This window comes from Notolepis coatsorum (assembly GCF_963971535.1).
Source record: "Notolepis coatsorum genome assembly, chromosome: 13".
NCBI lineage: Eukaryota > Metazoa > Chordata > Actinopteri > Aulopiformes > Paralepididae > Notolepis > Notolepis coatsorum.
This window is the reverse complement of record NC_140177.1, coordinates 70,796,455-70,815,281: the sequence shown is the minus strand read 5'-3', so window position 1 is coordinate 70,815,281 and position 18,827 is coordinate 70,796,455. Positions and strand designations below refer to the sequence as shown.

The 18,827-nt window shown below is 43.5% G+C and overlaps 1 protein-coding gene across 1 annotated transcript in view; it reads right to left on the bottom strand.

Annotated features, from left to right (window-relative positions):
• Positions 1–6,740: 6,740 nt before the first annotated feature.
• LOC311239397 (ADP-ribosylation factor-like protein 2-binding protein) overlaps positions 6,741–18,827 on the bottom strand; it is a gene marked incomplete at its 3' end in the record, with an annotated part of 64,048 nt that continues 51,961 nt past the window's right edge. Inside the window, exon 7 of the mRNA XM_084327703.1 lies at positions 6,741–6,851. Within this exon, the coding sequence (XP_084183829.1) occupies positions 6,741–6,851 (111 nt within the window). The remainder of the gene's footprint in view (positions 6,852–18,827) is intronic.

The following is an 18,827-nucleotide window of genomic DNA, read 5'->3' as shown; positions in this document are numbered from 1 at the left end:
TCGTTTAATATTCAAAATTCAGAAAAATTCACATGGCTCTCTTTATATTATGCTGTCAAAACAGTATAACCCCACCACCCTTCGATGCGGAATGACATTCAAACATCGTTACCTTCTTCCCTGGACAGCTGCTCCCCGGCCCGGACAGTCAGCACTGACACATCCATCCTCCCAGTAGTCCTAGGTGTATGGTAACAAATCACAGTCCGCCTTAAACACACACCTTCGACACTCTCCGCCAGCCTTCATCAAGCCAACGGAGTCCCCCACAAGTCAATCATCAATTGCACATGTTCACACCCTACACAAAGACTAATTTGGCCAATAGCGACCAAACCTATTGAGCTTATCAATGTACAGAGAATCATGCTTCCCAACACTTTCACCAATCACGACACACCCCCAGCTCCTAGAACCGGGCATTTAATGGGCGGAGAACAAAAATCCATGAACCAGCTCATGTCCATTCCCTTTGTTCCCAGTCCATTTTATAGACATATACTACCCCGTCCTGATGTGTCGAGATCACTCCCAGCTTGCCAGGCACCCTAAGAAAAAATATATAGAAAGAAAAGAAACAGAAAACAAAACATACAAAGAAAAACCATGCCAAACCAATAAATGAAAAAATAAACTAAACTTGTAAGCTTTTCTTTTTTCTTTTCAACTCATTTTCAACCTATTACCTAGAGGCTTATGTACCCCCGTATTAACTAAGAAACAAAAAAGGGAAATCAAATGAATAAACAAAATGAACGCTCCCGGCCTAAGTCAGGAATTGCTCGTAATACACTAGAAAAGAGATTTCTTTTCAGAAATTAAAAGTAAACACCTACAGATACAGCTGGGAAAAGTCCAGGAACAGCTGTTTGCCTGCCGTTATGAAGTCGTTTTGGTGTGGTTAATGTTAACAATGACCAGCGGGGGCGCTCTCATACAGCTGGTGACAACGTGCTGGACGAGCTCCGCCCTCGGCAAAATGAGAGAGAGGCAGAGAGAGAGTGCCGTGGACTAGGAAGTAAATATTGCGTCTCTTCTGTCGGCAGTGGATTTAGCTCTCAATCGGTAAGCTCTTAATTTATATACATTACTATTGAAATGCATTTTTACTTAACTTTACAGCATTATTCAAACGTGATAGGAAGTTATGAGTCATCAGCCGTTTATATATGCAGTCCGTTTTGCCTACAGATTATACATGGCAAATGCCGCAAATGGTGTAGCCAGCCAGCTCACATACAGTAGACTAACGTTACGTAACTTTCTCAGATAGCAATCTAACATTACGTTAGTGGAAATCAAACAACTCTAACCCAATACTAATAAGTTGTTTCACATTCTTGTTGGGTGTTACACTATGAATGACACTCCGATCAGCGTATGTGGCTACTGAGGCTAACGCGGTTATTGGTAATCAATAGGGATGTCCCGAGAGAGAATGAGAGCGAATGGACTAAATGCACTGTGTTCTGACCACATGTTTTGGCTAAAATATATAGTATTGTATTGTATGTATTGTATCATGCCTCGTCTAGCCTTAACATGGTGAAAACACGTCTTTAAGCTATTGTATTGTACCCATTCTGCAATCTGTTAATAAAGTTTTCAATCGATCAATCACTAGCTAGCTATAGCTAACGTTACTCAACGATATATTGATTGATTGAAAACTTTAACAGATTGCAGAATGGGTACAATACAGACCAGAGAAAGACTTTCGTCTTGTTTACATCAGGGTCCCCCATTTTAAATTCATTGATTGATTGATTGATTGATTGAAAAGTGTATTAACAGATTGCAGAATGGGTACAGTACAGTACAGCTCAATACATACAATTGTTAAGGGGATGCAGACCAGAGAATGACTTTCGTCTTGTTTACATCAGGGTCCCCAGACATTTATGACATACACAACATACAGATATACTGTACACTACTGTTACATCCAGACATTTATGACATACAGGATATACAGACAACTCTGTCTATATATATAGACCGTTTCTAAAAGAGAATATATACATTTGTTCTGTGTGTGTTCTGTCCTGTATACTTCCATAGTAAATCTTCCATGTTCTGTGTGTTCTGTCCTACTTCCATAGTAAATCTTCCATGTTCTGTGTGTGTTCTGTCCTACTTCAGTAGTAAATCTTCCATGTTCTGTGTGTTCTGTCCTACTTCAATAGTAAATATTCCATGTTCTGTGTGTGTTCTGTCCCACTTCAGGAGTAAATATTCCATGTTCTGTGTGTGTTCTGTCCCACTTCCATAGTAAATATTCCATGTTCTGTGTGTGTTCTGTCCCACTTCCATAGTAAATATTCCATGTTCTGTGTGTGTTCTGTCCTACTTCCATAGTACATCTTCCATGTTCTGTGTGTGTTCTGTCCTACTTCCGTAGTAAATCTTCCATGTTCTGTGTGTGTTCTGTCCCACTTCAGTAGTAAATCTTCCATGTTCTGTGTGTGTTCTGTCCTACTTCCATAGTAAATCTTCCATGTTCTGTGTGTGTTCTGTCCTACTTCAGTAGTAAATCTTCCATGTTCTGTGTGTGTTCTGTCCCACTTCAGTAGTAAATCTTCCATGTTCTGTGTGTGTTCTGTCCCACTTCAATAGTAAATATTCCATGTTCTGTGTGTGTTCTGTCCCACTTCAATAGTAAATCTTCCATGTTCTGTGTGTGTTCTGTCCCACTTCAGGAGTAAATATTTCATGTTCTGTGTGTGTTCTGTCCCACTTCAGGAGTAAATATTCCATGTTCTATGTATGTTCTGTCCCACTTCAATAGTAAATCTTCCATGTTCTGTGTGTGTTCTGTCCTACTTCCATAGTAAATCTTCCATGTTCTGTGTGTGTTCTGTCCTACTTCCGTAGTAAATCTTCCATGTTCTGTGTGTATTCTGTCCCACTTCAGGAGCAAGTCCTTCATGTTCTGCGGCCTGTATGCCGCCATCATATTCGGCGGGCAGTACTTCATGAGGGAGAGGCCCAAGCTGAACCTGCGGAGGCCGATGGTGCTGTGGTCGCTCAGTATCAATATCCTAAAAAGGGATAACATTAATAAACACAATACGTCCCATCGACACATTCTTGCCCGGGATGCCTTCAACGCTAAACAAACCCCTGAGCGGGCCGGCACCCTCTTGCACTCGCTGAGTAAACAGACGACCAGAGCGGATGATGCTGATCTCCGTGAGGTAAAGTTTAAGATGAATGTGGCATATTGCATCGCCAAGGAAGAAATGCTGTTCACTAAATTTAAGCCGCTAATTTTACTCTGTAAAAAGAACTCCATCGTATGGCTACTTAAATTCCCCTCCGGGATCAATAAAGTATTAATTATCTATCTATCAATCAATCTATCTATCTATCTAATAACGAGACAATATGCAAATAAGGTAATAATAATAATAATTCATTTTATTTATAAAGCCCTTTTCATTCATGCAGAGTTCCTTGTACTTAGTTCTGATTAATGCAATAGTGTGTGTGTGTGTGCGTGTGTGTGTGTGGATCTGAAAAAGTGGCCAGCAGACATGATTGTCATTATACACTGCCCTTTATAATCTAAATAAACTTAAATAGCTATGAAACGTTACAGTACATAGGACTATAGATGGAAATTATAGCTTCTTGCTAAATCTGGTGCACTCATCCATTTGTTTAATGCAAACGATTGTCATTATACACTGTCCTTTATAAACGAAATAAACTAAACTAAATGTGCCTAAATTATGCATTACTATATTTCATCACAATATAATAGATATAGCTAGGCTACTGACATTGTCATTGTGATAATGTCAGTAGTAGCTAGCTGTATCTATTGTTTACACTTGAAATGTGTATTTTTATTTTGTCACAATATTATTTGAAAAGTATTGTGTAAAATTGAACTGTATTTCTGAGTTTCAGCACTTAAAAACATTAAATGGGCTGTTATATCATATTCAATTGTGGACATGTATTCATTCCCACTTATTAGATACTATTTCTGATGGTAAAATGAGCATAAAAAGCAAAATACAGAATTCTGAAATAGTGAAAGGTTAACTGTCTGTAGTGTGGTAGTGAAATGACGCTCTAACTGGCTGCAACCCCCACACCATTGAAATGCTAATTGTCCACCACCTAGCCCCTTTCGTGACTGCGATGTGCAAGCCAGGGGCTTTTGAATACGCAGTCACTTATCCTTACGGGCCGATTACCCGGTAAAGGAACGACCAAGCGTGAAGCTCGGAGTTGCTAATAAGCATTTTAAATCATTTTTATAAAACGAGTGTACTCACAGAGCGAACCTTGGCAAAATGGCTGGTGCGTCGGCAATCACTGCGCTCCCTATCGGTCCCTGTTGGTCATCACCTATAGGCCATTACAGGGTAGAATCTCCTGAGCGCGTCTCCTGTGTATTGTTGTAATGACCAACAGGGACCGATAGGGAGCGCAGTGATTGCCGAATTAATGGCACAAAACGAATTCCCTTAAGGATAGGATAAAACAAAGCATCTTTGTGTGTTTCTATTGTGAGCAAGTCAAGCAAGTGTAATTGAACACAATACATGCTGTACAGTCTGCTAGGGGTAGGTACAAATAGAAAACTTCTATAACTGAACTGTCTAATAACTGAACTGTCTCATTGTATCTGTCTTTAGGATGCCTTAACTCGCTACTCGAGTGCCGCCCTAATGCCTATGTGGACTTTATGGAGTTGGTCCACTATATCCGGGCATTCGAGTCGGCCAAAGAGAGGTCTCTCCTGGCCCTTGTTGGCTTCGGCCAGTACAAGAGTGAGACCCTGCAGGACCTGGACACCCCTCCACTGTACTAGTTACACATTACACACATACAAATGACAATAACACTATGTAACAACCATCAAATGCACTCACAGCACACACATCCACACGCACACACTCACTTTAAACAAACAACTGACTGCAGCACCCACTTTAGAACACCTAAACAGACTTTATATTTATTGGCAAAGAATTTGCACTACAACCCATACCTCATTACACCTTACTGTAAATTGTACCTAATTGGACATATAAACTGTACATTGGAAGAGGTCTACAAATATACAGCATTGTTGGGGGGGGGGGCTCTCTCGCATATAGTAATAATAGAGTATATACATTTGAGGGGGAATAAACTGTACATATACAGCACTGTTTGTGATACAAAAATAGTAGAGTACATTAACCTGGCACACAACATACTTGTTCACATGTCATTTTTCTTTCACTCTAAAGGAAATATGTCTCACATACAGTTCACCCACCTCACATTCACTCACAGACGGCAGAGGTGCCAACCTGCTCATCAGGAGCAATTGGGGGTTAAGCGTCTTGCTCAAGGACACTTTGACACGCTGCCGGGAACATTGCTGGCTGCAACCCCCACACCATTGAAATGCTAATTGTCCAGCACCTAGTATCTACTCTGTTTAGAACACCTAAACAGACTTTATATTTATTGGCAAAGAATTTGCACTACAACCCATACCTCATTACACCTTACTGTAAATTGTACCTAAATTGTACCTCATCCCATTTCTGCATTGTACTGTATAGTATATTGTATTGTAACTCAGTTACTTTTCTACTCTGCATTGTATGTATATATTGAACACTTTTCTACGTACTTGACTATTTTATACTTATCTATTTTTATCTAGCACAATCTCTGGAGCAAAACAGAAAGAAGCATTTTATATAAAAGTATTCTGTACTTCTGTATGACAACTAATAAAGAAACTTGAACATCAAAAAATCAACATTCTGTTCTCTATTCCAGGCTAGATCTGACCTTGACTCATGTTACAGGATTAATACACATTTTCTTACACCCATATTGCTAGTTTTCACCTGAAGGGCAAATTACAGGGCCAGTCCAGTAAAAAAATACATTAATCATGTATCATTATGTTTAAAATAAATTGCATTTTGGTACAAACCTTTTGTGTTTGTCAATTTTGCCTTCCTGTGGGCTATGTTATGTATATGAGCAAATTGCATATAGCATTCTCTTTGGTAGCATTCATTCTGTGTTTATTGTGTCATACTGGGGAATAATATTAATATTATTATGTCCTATTGGGGACACAATTTTAAATTCTGAGCAATTCAATCGTTTTTTTTATAGAGCTCATCTGTGACGTCAGTACAGTGCGAAATGCAATCTTATAGTAACAAAACAATACACAAATTGAACATAGTTTTGAACGTTTTATTACAATAGTATTTACTGTCATGTTGCAATGTATAATCCAGCTAGCGTTCCAGTCAGATCCATTCTCCGTTCTTGTTGACAATTTTGGGGTCCGTGTCACATGTACAAGAAAGATGACCCATGCGTTGAACAAAGTACCAACACTACGTTCATCAATCATAAATCTAAATGCCAAATCTTTTAAATCATGATTTTGTCTCAGTTTCATAAGAACAAGCAAGAGCTGCACACGCAGGGGCATTGTGTTAATTTGCCAATCAGTTCTGCTATATGTCAATGGGACTGAAGTTTGCTGTGAGAGGGCAGGCTAACTGCATCAGAATTTGGCAAGATACTAAAGAGAAAGAACATTTCAGATGCCTTCATACAGTCCACATATTACCCCAAGCCCTTCACTGCTACTGTGACTTTGTACTTTTTACAAGAAGAGATATATATATTGAGAGAGTTCACAGAGATATTCAGTTCATCAATGACATGATTGTAAAGTTGCACACATTCCATGATGCTCACTTTAGTCCAAAAACATAAATCATACCTCTTTCATTGTCACTCATGTCCTGTGTTGGATTGACCTGTGTCGTCTCTGTGAGGGCAGTAACATCTCCATACTCCACATACTGATAACACAGTTGGATGTATTGATAACAGAGCTAGAACTTAACGTTATGATGCAGAAATATGTGCGATATTGTTACCTTTTTTGGGTGAGAGCAGACACGAGAGCCCGGATGGGAGATGGCTTCCCATCTCTGAAGTGCTTTGGGGTGATATTCCAATGTACAGTTTTGCTTGTTCAGTTGTACAGTGTCCCCCACCCACTCTTCCTACCCAACCTCCCCCCAACATCCTCCAATGTACAGTTTCTATGTCAAATGTATATACTCTCTTTTCTGGACTCTTTTCGTATCACAAACAGTACTGTATTTGCAAATCTGGTATGTCATAGATGTAGCAGTACTGTCTATCTGTATGTCATGTATGTCATATATGTTATGATGAATTGAAAATGGGGGACCCTGATGTAAACAAGACGAAAGTCTTTCTCTGGTCTGCATCCCCTTAACAATTGTATGTATTGAGCTGTACTGTAATGTACCCATTCTGCAATCTGTTAATAACCTTTTCAATCAATCAATCAAGTATTGATTATTTTTTTTATATCACGTTAACAATCAAATGGCTAGCAAGCTCACCTGTGACATACTGTACAGTGCAAAATACTTTCGTCTTGTTTACATCAGGGTCCCCCATTTTCAATTCATAATGACATACATGACATACAGGTAGACAGTACTGCTACTGTACATCTATACATTTATGACATCAGTTTTGCAAATACAGTACTGTTTGTGATACAAAGTAGTACCTGACACATCGCTACTGTACAGTAACTCCGCCATCACAACCATTGAACTATTATAACTCTGTTACACCTATACACGGCTGGCCCATAGTAGGTAGTAATAGATAGTAATACATACTGTACTGTAGTCAGAAATAAACGTTACCAAAATAATAACGTTTAGGCAAATCACAGACGCGGATACTACCACGTCTCTCTGTCGTCTTGTTTACATCAGGGTCCCCCATTTTCAATTCATAATGACATACATGACATACAGGTAGACAGTACTGCTACTGTACATCTATACATTTATGACATATCAGTTTTGCAAATACAGTACTGTTTGTGATACAAAGTAGTACCTGACGCATCGCTACTGTACAGTAACTCCGCCATCACAACCATTGAACTATTATAACGCTGTTACACCTATACACGGCTGGCCCATAGTAGGTAGTAATAGATAGTAATACATACTGTACTGTAGTCAGAAATAAACGTTACCAAAATAATAACGTTTAGGCAAATCACAGACGCGGATACTACCACGTCTCTCTGTTGTACCACGCAATAGGTTGAATCGTAGTGAGATAAGTTCGAGGTGTTTCATGTTTCATAAAAATACGAATTTCATAATATATTATAGCTTACTTGAATGAACAATCTCCCTCCCCACTTTACCAGCATATTTTAAATTCACAATAAAGTCTCTCTGTCTCGCGCAGTCCCAACGTTGACAGTGGCTCGTGTTATTGACACAAAGGCAGTGTTGAATGAGGAATCAATAGACCGCCGCCACGCCGGGCGACTTTGCGCCTCCTGGCGGCATAAAACAGAACAGCAGCCTGGGTCACAATTAATTAAAACGACGTGATATAACCGTGCGCACGTCGTGGCAAAGCGCCCAGGAATACTAAAAGCTTCATCTGTATTCCTATTACTCATAACTGTTAATATCCGTCTATCAATACCATAAAAAACTAGAAACAACTATGGGTCTTTTTAATTTCTTAATCATGCAGTCCACCCTTTGACCAATCTGAATATTGACCAAGCATGGATAATTTACTGACCACTAGCTTCCGCAGTGTCAACATTAACTGTTTAACATAATTAAATTTTCTTGTTAGTCTGATTAGTTCATGCATTTGTCAGTTAATCATACATCCATTTTTAGTAACTTCCATTCATAATCTAATCACCTAACCCCTCTATTTATTTTTTATTCTATTTTTATTCTAATCTAATTGGGAGCATATTTTATTATTCAATCTATTCCATCTTTACCCTAATCAGTTGCATATATTCTTATTCTGCCAGTGGCCTCTGCAGACATGACCTTTGAAAATGACCTTTCAGTCCACAGATCCAGCAAACCTGGCTGTATCCCCTGGGTTGTGGGACCCGGTGGGTCGCCCGCCTGTGATCGGATGGCCCTGGGGACATCGGGCCCAGAGCATGTCCTTGCTGTCCGCCATGGTTCCCTTGAGCCTGTCCTGGGGAGAAAGCCACGTACCTATTTGGTTCAGTCACAGTTCCTTGAGCCTGTTGTTGAGAGGGGCCCGCTACCTGTCCAGACGACGAAGCACACGGCATTGCTCGGTCACGGTTGCCTAACACCGACGCCCGAAACATGATCTCAATAGCTGTCGCTTCTAGTAGCGCAGTCTTTCTTGCCAGTTCTTGTTCCAATCTCTGAGTCTCGTGTGCGGCTAATTCCGACGCCCGAAGCAAGACCCCAATCGCTGTATTATCTATCAGTACATACTTTCTCGCCCATTCTTGCTCCAATCTCCGCGTCTCGTGTGCGGCTTGACCGATCTCCAGCTGTGTCTTCATCAGATCGCGATGAACTGCCTCGTGTTGAAAGAATGCTGTTACAAACGCCCTCTTCTGTCTATAGGACAACGCCTCTTCCCCCAACTCAGCGCTGGCGGTCTGACTTCCCATCACTGGGTCCCGCCTCTCATCTTGGCTCTGGTGCTGAGGGGGTCTTAGACAGGGGGAGCTTGCTGACTGTGGGCCCCGTACTTGATACCGACCTTGGTTTTTCCCACGCCCACTTCCTCTGTTCTCCCCTCGAGGGCCTCCTGTCGTGGATAGATAGCTCCACTCACATTCCCGAGAAATGTGTCCGAGCTTCCCGCAAGCCCAACACACAAGTGACTGTGCTCTGGATCTCTTCGCACTCCCTCTTTTGTACTGATAGGGGGGGTGGAGGAAATCTGGGCACGGGACACAGGTGGGCTGTAGAAACTGTTCATGTACTATCCCATACCTGTTGTTGGTCTCTATTCTCGCCGCACGGCCAGCATCAACTCCCTGGGACTGCTGTAACAACATCGCTCTCCTCAGTTGCTTTCGTTGCCCCTTGGTTAACTGGCAGTCTCCCGCAACGGACACTTCAGCGTGGATCGGCTCGGGTAATCCAGTTGTCTCTGGGTCGCTTGCTGCAACGACTCCCTGTGGCGGAGTTAAAGACATTATTTCCAGTCCCTCCGTCACACTGGACTCCGGAGGGGAGTCGATCACATTCAAGTCAATCAGGTTAACATCACTGTTCAATTCGGTCAATGTAATGTCTGCAGAGGTTATCGGCATTATCCCACTACTGGCCGGACTGTTGGCCATTTTTATATTGCTTCTATTTATTACACTATGGCTTAACTGACCTAGACTATATGTCCAGTTTTGGTTACCCTATTTTTGCTCCTAATTGCTCCTATCAGAGTTAGTGAATCCGCTCTATATTACTCATTCACACGTACCTCTCATACACTCAAATTCCACCGTTTAGAAAGCAAGTTTCTCTGTATTCAAACTATTTTTACCAAACTTGAGTTAATTTCACTCACACTGGTATATTGGTGCAAACAGGAATTGATAACTCGCTGTGTGATACTATACCCGCGACTTTCAACAGTCCCTTTGATTTCCCTGTCTGGAGTTCGAAATTTGTCAGCACTGGCCGTCCGTCCTGGAGCAGCTGTGAAGAGAGAAGAAAAAGCATACACTTAATTATCAGTGACATTTCCCGTTCACCATCCATCATTTATCTTTAAGCATGGAATGTCGGGCATCTCCTATACTAAAATCACTTGAGAGCATTTGTGCAATTCTCGTTTTGAATTATCAATGACATAGCCTTAATCGTTTTTCAGTTGTCTCCATTGGAAAACCAGATATCTCAATCCCGTTGTCATGATCCTTCTTCACACAACTCCCGGGGAACCTTATTCTGCATCAGCCTTTTCCTTCTGTTGGTCAATCAGAAACTTGTTATTTACAGCCTATCATTTCTAAACATCTGTGCTGGACATGGTAATTTAGGTGAATAAACTCACTTTAACTCTAATAATGTAGGTGACTAAAAGCACTTTAACTCCTATTGTTCTTTGCAAATGACTATGTGTATATTTAATCCTTATCTTCGCTTCTATGTGTAACTACATTTACTTCTGTCTGTGAAAGCCTAAAAATGTATTCCGCTCATATTACATCTTACATATCAGTAACATACATATCTCACACACAATTTTTCACACAATCACTATATTCCCCCGTAACACCTAACCACTTAGGTGTTAAAACGCGCTTCTCACGAGAATAGAAATCAATTTCCAGTGCCTTATGCCACCGAAGTCCCCGTGCATTTAGAACAGTGCCACACAACCCGTTCATTAAAATCACAGGCGCCGACACCACCCCCACATTGAAATCCCTGCCGACCAATGACATCTCACTGGTCAACCCGACCTGTGGCCCACGGCGTCACCCCCAGTTTGCAACCTGGAACGCGAAACCCCGGGCCTCCTACTCAAGGATATCCAAAGTTCATACCACTCACAACCACTGCCACACACACACAGCACCTCCGACACCAATCAACCACCGTAACCACCGTCACCCAAATACCCACACACAATATAACCCAATGCGCGTAGTGTGGCAGCGAGCTTTTGACGAGTGCACGCATAGCGCATCCCCGCCAACGCGCGGTGGCAGGCAACGAGCCCACCCCCGCCAGCCAATACCACTATCAGCACCAGAAATTACCCTAACAATAACAACAAAACCGAATATTGAACAACAACACACACCAAACAAGCCCCAAATACAACCAACTGCCTTTGAATCCTACAGTAAACAGCAATAAACAATAAACCCAGCACTACACCGCGTTTGAAACCCATAAAGAAAACAATATACAATATACAGGTCCAAACTAGGAGAGAAAGAGAGAGCGTTTCTGGGGGGGCCGAGGGGGGAAGAAAAAATGGAAGAGAGGCGGCGTGGGAACGAGAGCCCTCGTCCTTATAACACCACATCACAATATAGCCTGTGCCCATAACCACGCGGGGAGTGAGGGGGAGGGAGTGAGCGAGAGGGAGAGAGCGAGAGAGGGGGGGGGGTAAGAGAGAGAGAGAGAGGGGGGGAGGTGAGAGGGAGAGGGAGAGGGAGGGAGGAGAGAGAGAGAGAGAGAGGGGGGGTGAGAGAGAGAGGGAGGGAGCAAGAGAGAGAGAGAGGGGGGGGGGTGAGAGAGAGAGAGAGAGAGGGGGGGGGTGAGAGAAGGAAAGAGAGAGAGAGAGAGAGAGAGGGGGGGGGGTGAGAGAAGGAAAGAGAGAGAGAGAGAGGGGGGGGGGGTGAGAGAAGGAAAGAGAGAGAGGGAGCGAGGGGGGGGGGGTGAGAGAAGGAAAGAGAGAGAGAGGGGGGGGGGGTGAGAGAGAGAGAGAGAGGGGGGGGGGGTGAGAGAAGGAAAGAGAGAGGGGGGGGGGTGAGAGAGAAAGAGAGAGGGGGGGGGTGAGAGAGGGGGGGGGTGAGAGAAGGAAAGAGAGAGAGAGAGAGGGGGGGGGGTGAGAGAATGAAAGAGAGAGAGAGAGAGGGGGGGGGGTGAGAGAAGGAAAGAGAGAGAGGGAGCGAGGGGGGGGGTGAGAGAAGGAAAGAGAGAGAGAGAGAGAGGGGGAAGAGGGAATGGACGAGGGGGAGGGGGGGCCAAGGCCCCACAATCCACCACCAGATTAAAGCACAACAATCTAATCTAACCCTATCAGTACACTAACCTCTAAATGAAAACGTCCTGTGTGCAGAACTCAAAAATGTCCTCTGCCGCCCCCTACCGTATTCCTAAATAAACTCCACCTTCCCCTCAACAATGGACGCCCCGGCGCCCCTACCAAGATGGCCGCCTCAACGCGAGACATCCCGAGAGTCCCGTCATGCTATGACGTCAGCACAGTTAGCTTAGCATATTAGCTTCGTTAGCTCCAACCCAGCGCGCGCAGGTCGCCAGTCCGCGCCCTCTCATGACGTCACAACCGGCGACCGCTTTAGCCGTTAGCGCGGCTAGGTAGCATTAGCTTAGCTTCTCCCATGATACCATAAAAACGTTCCCCAACGACCCATCGTCCCGTTCCGCCGCGCGGGCCGACACCTCGCAATGTTACCACAACACCACATACCCCACAACAGAACCCTAATCCCTTCAAAACGCCAGTGTAGTGATTTAAACAAAAATATAAAAACATAACAACCTATAGGCCCTCACAAAACACTAGCCTGACCCCGCCGCCATCACTACCGGTGTGCTCAGAACGACTTCCGGGTCCTAGCTACATACCATCCCGACCACCTAAAACACTAAACAACTACTTTATCCGCGTCGAATATGAAAATTTTAAAGTGCCTAACACATCCCCGTAATCCCAAGACACTATCGATCGACCTTATACATTTGAACCTACGCCTATTTGTCACCAGCATCCTCCGGTCACCCCCCGGCTAACACAGTAGCCAACCGTCGCTGCGTTCCACCGGCCCTCGAAAAACTGGCGTTATCATTACATATCCCCACGGCTATCCGGTGACTTAAATTACATAATAATACAACAATAACCCCATACGTATCATCAATCACACCTAACCATAGCCATTCTCCAAACATTCAACCATACCGCCACTCCTAACCACAAATAAAAATACAAACATCCATTCAGACTTACATACTATTGTCCCTCGAACGTCGCGCGGCAGTTCTCACATTCCGTTTCACTCTATTCAATAACTTCCGACTATTAAAAACGAGACCAAGTGTAATCGTACACATTACTATACTGAATGTTTAAGTTTACTATAGCTCTGTAATCGAATCCCCACTAAGTACTTAATCAGTCTCTCAACCGAAATGTTTTTAAGCACATCGTTCGCATCTCATCACAGCGCATGTAATCAATTAATATGCCGGCGTGTTTAATATATTAAACAGGATCTCCCCAGGCAAATCGGGTTTCTTTAATTCGCACTCACCCTGCAAACAACCCTACGCCTCGATCCGCTCGAATACGTCCTAAAAACGAACATATTTCTTCATTTAATTCGGCCGATAGCCTCCGCAGATACCATGTCCCGTCTTCACGCTCAGCCAGAAAACCATATTATTGCAGCCCCCTAAACACTAACCAGCCCTGCTTACATTAATCTTTCCGTGATATTCCTGTAACCGCACAACAAGTCAGGTCACATTATCCCTGAATACGTTTTATTTTATATACCATTTGATTTTCCAGAAGTTGGAATTATGCATAAACATACGCAGAGCAAGTTGGGAACCCTGAACAATGTGGATAGGGATCTCATCAGGTCGATATTCTGAGAGGAAACGGAGGCTATCTTGGCTAAGCTAGCGGGCAGGGTGGATGAATTGCAGGAGGAGGTGGCTACAATAGGCACTCGATTAACCGTGGCGGAGGAAGATATGTCCGCGGTCGTGCAGGTTGCTGAGACCAACGTCGCAGGAATATTAGACTTGGAGGACAGGCTACGTGATTGTGAGTTGAAGGCGGCAGACCTGGAGGACCGTGGTAGGAGATGCAATGTGAGAATTTATGGACTGCCTGATGAAACGGAGGACGACGACCCGATAAGGTATCTTGAGGAAATGGTCCCAAAATGGTTCCCAAAGCTAGCCCGACCTGAGATCGAGAGAGCGCATAGGATTTTTAGACCCACCACCCAGTTGAAGGGCGGACGTGCAAACCCTCGCACATTCATTTTCTGCTGCCTGAGATTCCAGACGAGGCAGCAAATACTGAGAGAGGCCAGACAGAAGCCCCCGGTTGTGAATGTCTGTACATTGAGATTCGCCGCTGACTTTAGCGATTACACAGTGTGGGATATTCGTGGATATCCTGAAGAAGAATGTTCTCAGTCAACCGAGGTTTGGATAATAACAAGGTTTATTAACCAAACAGATAGAATTATATATAGTACATAGAGAGAATGGCTGAGGGCTTCGCCCCAGGTGGTCAGCTGAAATCACCCAGGTATATATAGTTAACAAGGGGGGGATGTGGTCCCATTTGATAGGTCAAATGGGGGGGGGGGGGGGATACAGGATTGGGGAGAGGGGGGGGGGCACAGGATTGGGGAGAAAGGGGAGGGGAATGTCTTTACATGAGGGCATTATATTATTCCACAGTTGCTCACTTTTCTCTATTATAATGTGGGTGAGATTAATGTATACTATCAGGGGAGGGGAATGTCTTTACATGAGAGCATTATATTATTCCACAGTTGCTCATGTGACCGGTGTACTCTGACGGCGTTGTGTTAAGGACGACAGACATGGATGACTGTTGACGGACTTTATTTCCCTCCTGTTAGGTTACAAAGGCAACAATATGCAGCAGCATTAGGAACACGACATCTGCAGCACGAGCCCACGGAGTTCCAGGTGGGGCTGGCTCATAAGAATGACACATTTTAATATATACAATTACATTGGAAAAATATACACAATTGAATACAAAACGGACACATGGGAGCTACTGTACACACATACCTGTTAGGTTACAAAGGCAACAATATGCAGCAGCATTAGGAACACGACATCTGCAGCACGAGCTATGGTTGAGAAAAGACGTGACTCCATTAACTCCATGTTAGCAGCGCACGTGTGTGCAAACTTCCTACATGCTATTAAAGTGCATTTTACCCAGTCAAACCTCCCACAAAACAACTGCACAGGTACATATTAACAACAGTAGTTACATTACAAACTCGTTTCACAGTTTTAGGAATGTAACATACAATATTTAACAACTTTTAGACCGAAGTCTTTCACTGAACATAATAATTAGTGCTTACCCCACGGAGTTCCAGGTGGGGCTGGCTCACCGCGAGAAAGCAGGCAGGATGTGTGTCCCGGAGGACCGGAAAAGTAAGGGTGTCGATTTCAAAATAAAAGCCTTAACTCCCAAAAGTGCAATAAAACAAAACGAAAGGAATGAAATCAACTCAAATCAATAAAATAAAACGTTTAGGAGTATTAGTGGAATGTATTAAAGTGTATTTTGTGATGGGGTGTAATTATCTATACAAGGCAACAAGGCACTTGTTACACTCACTTTTCTCTTCATAATGTGGGTGAGATTAATATATATTATACCAGGATTATTTGGAACAGGTAAAATATTGACGAGTGAATAGATATGGTAAAGGAATGGGGCCGATGTAATCCATCTGTTATCAGATAATAAATGAAATAATTAAAATAATGAAAATTTTGGCCAATGTGATCTGTTGGTTGGCATAACAGTTTAAAATAGAAATATTTACATACGTGATTCATGACATGATTGACTGGACTAAAGTCTTTGTTATTTTGATATCAGAGATGTGGGATGTGTGAGTATCTCCCTTTTCTTTCATTAATAATGGTCTGATTTAGCCACTCAAATACCTATATCAATGAGTGGTCCTCAACTCTGATATCAAACAACAATTAACATACTCATTAGAAGCTATAGCTGTACACATATCTTGGCCTACCTCCAGTCGCTCACGTCGTGACTCAGATATTTAAGTGGTAACTATGTGTCTTCATGATAATATCTATGGGAGCTAAGATCATGGTTGTACACTTACAAACATAGTAATATTTACAATAGATATTACCTTAGTGGCTAATGTGTAAAAAAAAACATTTAAAACCCGTTAACCTAGTGGTTTGTATAAAAACTGATATAAAAGGTGATTATGATAATCGTTATGCATTGTTCTAGTATTTTGCTGTGGTGCATACTGTCAATGGTCAAAACAAAACTTGGTGTCTTGGAACAAACCAACTGGTTCTGCCCTGTTTTAACAATATAATTTGCAATGTGACTCTGTGATCATTCCTCATTGCCATTATAAAATTGGTTAATGCAATCTTATTGATTGTATTTCATCATATTCCTAGTCAATAATTTTCCAGGTATATATGAACTCTGTGAAACAGTTCCTGCTTGTGAAGGCATGAATCTGACAGATGTTGCTTCGCTGTTGACCATATGTTCTCTGTGTGTCGTGTGGCAGGGCCAAACAGTAACACAGTAAATTAAATAAATACATAATAATGTGGACAATGTGTGTTCAGATGCCTCTTGGTCCACAGGTCTCTGATGATGTCTCTCTTCTTGACGGTGCAGTCGGGAACATTCACTCCTCCATCATTCAGAGGGGGCCTACAGGAGGTCGCCGTCCACTCCCGGTGTACCTTGTCACAGGTCACAGGGTCACAAGTAGCAGTGGGGCGGTCAGCTGTAGTGATCTTGCAGACTCTTTTCCTGGAGCCTGCGCTGCTCTCCATCACCACCACACATCTGCCACTGTGCTCACGCTTGGCCCCTATCAGGCCCAGAGACATGGTGGTCAGGGCGTTCCCGAACGTGTTGTGCTGGTTTCGCTGTCCTCTCCCCGTCACCGTGGCACCACTTGATGGAGGGCGAAGTTTTGCCGGACGCTCTCTCTCACACGGATGGTGGAGATACACATGGCCTTTGGTCTGTCGTAGGCTGCCGGGGTGGCGCAGCATGTCGTCCTTTCTGTGTCTGCTCCCCTTCCTTTGGGGACGTCTGTCGTTGTGTGGGCTGGGTTGGATGGCGGCTTTCTCAGGTTGTGTCGTCGCCCTGGTTGTGTCCGCAGCTCCTTGGCGGTGTCCTTCGTCGTTCGTGGTTCAGGTCACGCGTTGTCTCACTCGTCCTGTCCTCTCACCAATTTGTGATCTGAGGATGATAAAATTGTCTTAGAAAACCTCCTCACATAAATGATTCAACGCCTTTCTGCTAAAGAGGGGTTAATTCATTTCATTGTGTAATATCATCATGCATTTGATATCGTTTGGATCTGATCTTTGCATGGAATCAGAAACATTTCTTTTTATCTTTATAATCTGTGATGTCAAATTGAAGTTGATCTTACCTCAGGATGCGTGCGTTGGGTTGGGTGTACATTTACATTTACATTTAGTCATTTAGCTGACGCTTTTATCCAAAGCGACTTACAAGTTCTGTACGACAAGACAGCAAGAAGGGTACAACTCTATCAGCTGAGTAACAATGTTCATCAATTGTTGCGTGTTACAGTGTAGGTTAGTTTATTAGGACAAGTGCATGACAGTAAGGTTAGTCAGGGTTAGATTTTTTTTTTCTCTTTTTTTCTTTTTTTTCCTCTTTTTTTTTTATAAATCATTTCAGATAATGGTTGAAGAAGTGAGTCTTTAGTCGACGGCGAAAGATTGGACGGGATTCGGCTGTCCTAACTGGGATGGGTAGTTCATTCCACCATTGTGGGGCAAGGACTGAGAATAGGCGGCTTCTCTTTGATGACCCTCCGGGAGCTTGGATAGGAGTAGGTCTGAGGCGGCCAGAAGATGCAGAGCGTAGGGGTCTTGAGGGTGTGTAGTTAGAGACCATTGACCGGAGGTAGGCGGGAGCGGTTCCCTTTGCCGCACGGTATGCTAGGTCGAGGGCCTTGAAGCGGATACGTGCAGCAATGGGGAGCCAGTGCAGGTCCCTAAGAAGTGGGGTGACATGGGCCGACTTCGGTAGGTTTGAGATCAGGCGGGCCGCTGCGTTTTGAATGAGTTGAAGAGGCTTGGTGGCAGTGGCCGGGAGGCCAGCTAGCAGTGCGTTGCAGTAGTCGAGGCGGGAGATGACTGTTGATTGGACGAGGAGTTGGGTGGCTTCTTTTGTCAGGAAGGGGCGTATCCTTCTGACGTTGCTCAGGAGGAATCTGCAGGTTCTGGTTGTCGCTGCGATGTGAGCAGAGAAGTTCAACTGGTCGTCGAGGACAACACCAAGGTTCTTGGCGGTCGGGGACGCGGCCACAGCTGCATTCTCGACTGTGATGGAGAGGTCGGTCAGGGGGGAGGATTTGGCCGGCAGGTGGAGCAATTCTGTTTTGCTTAGGTTCAGTTTGAGGTGGTTGG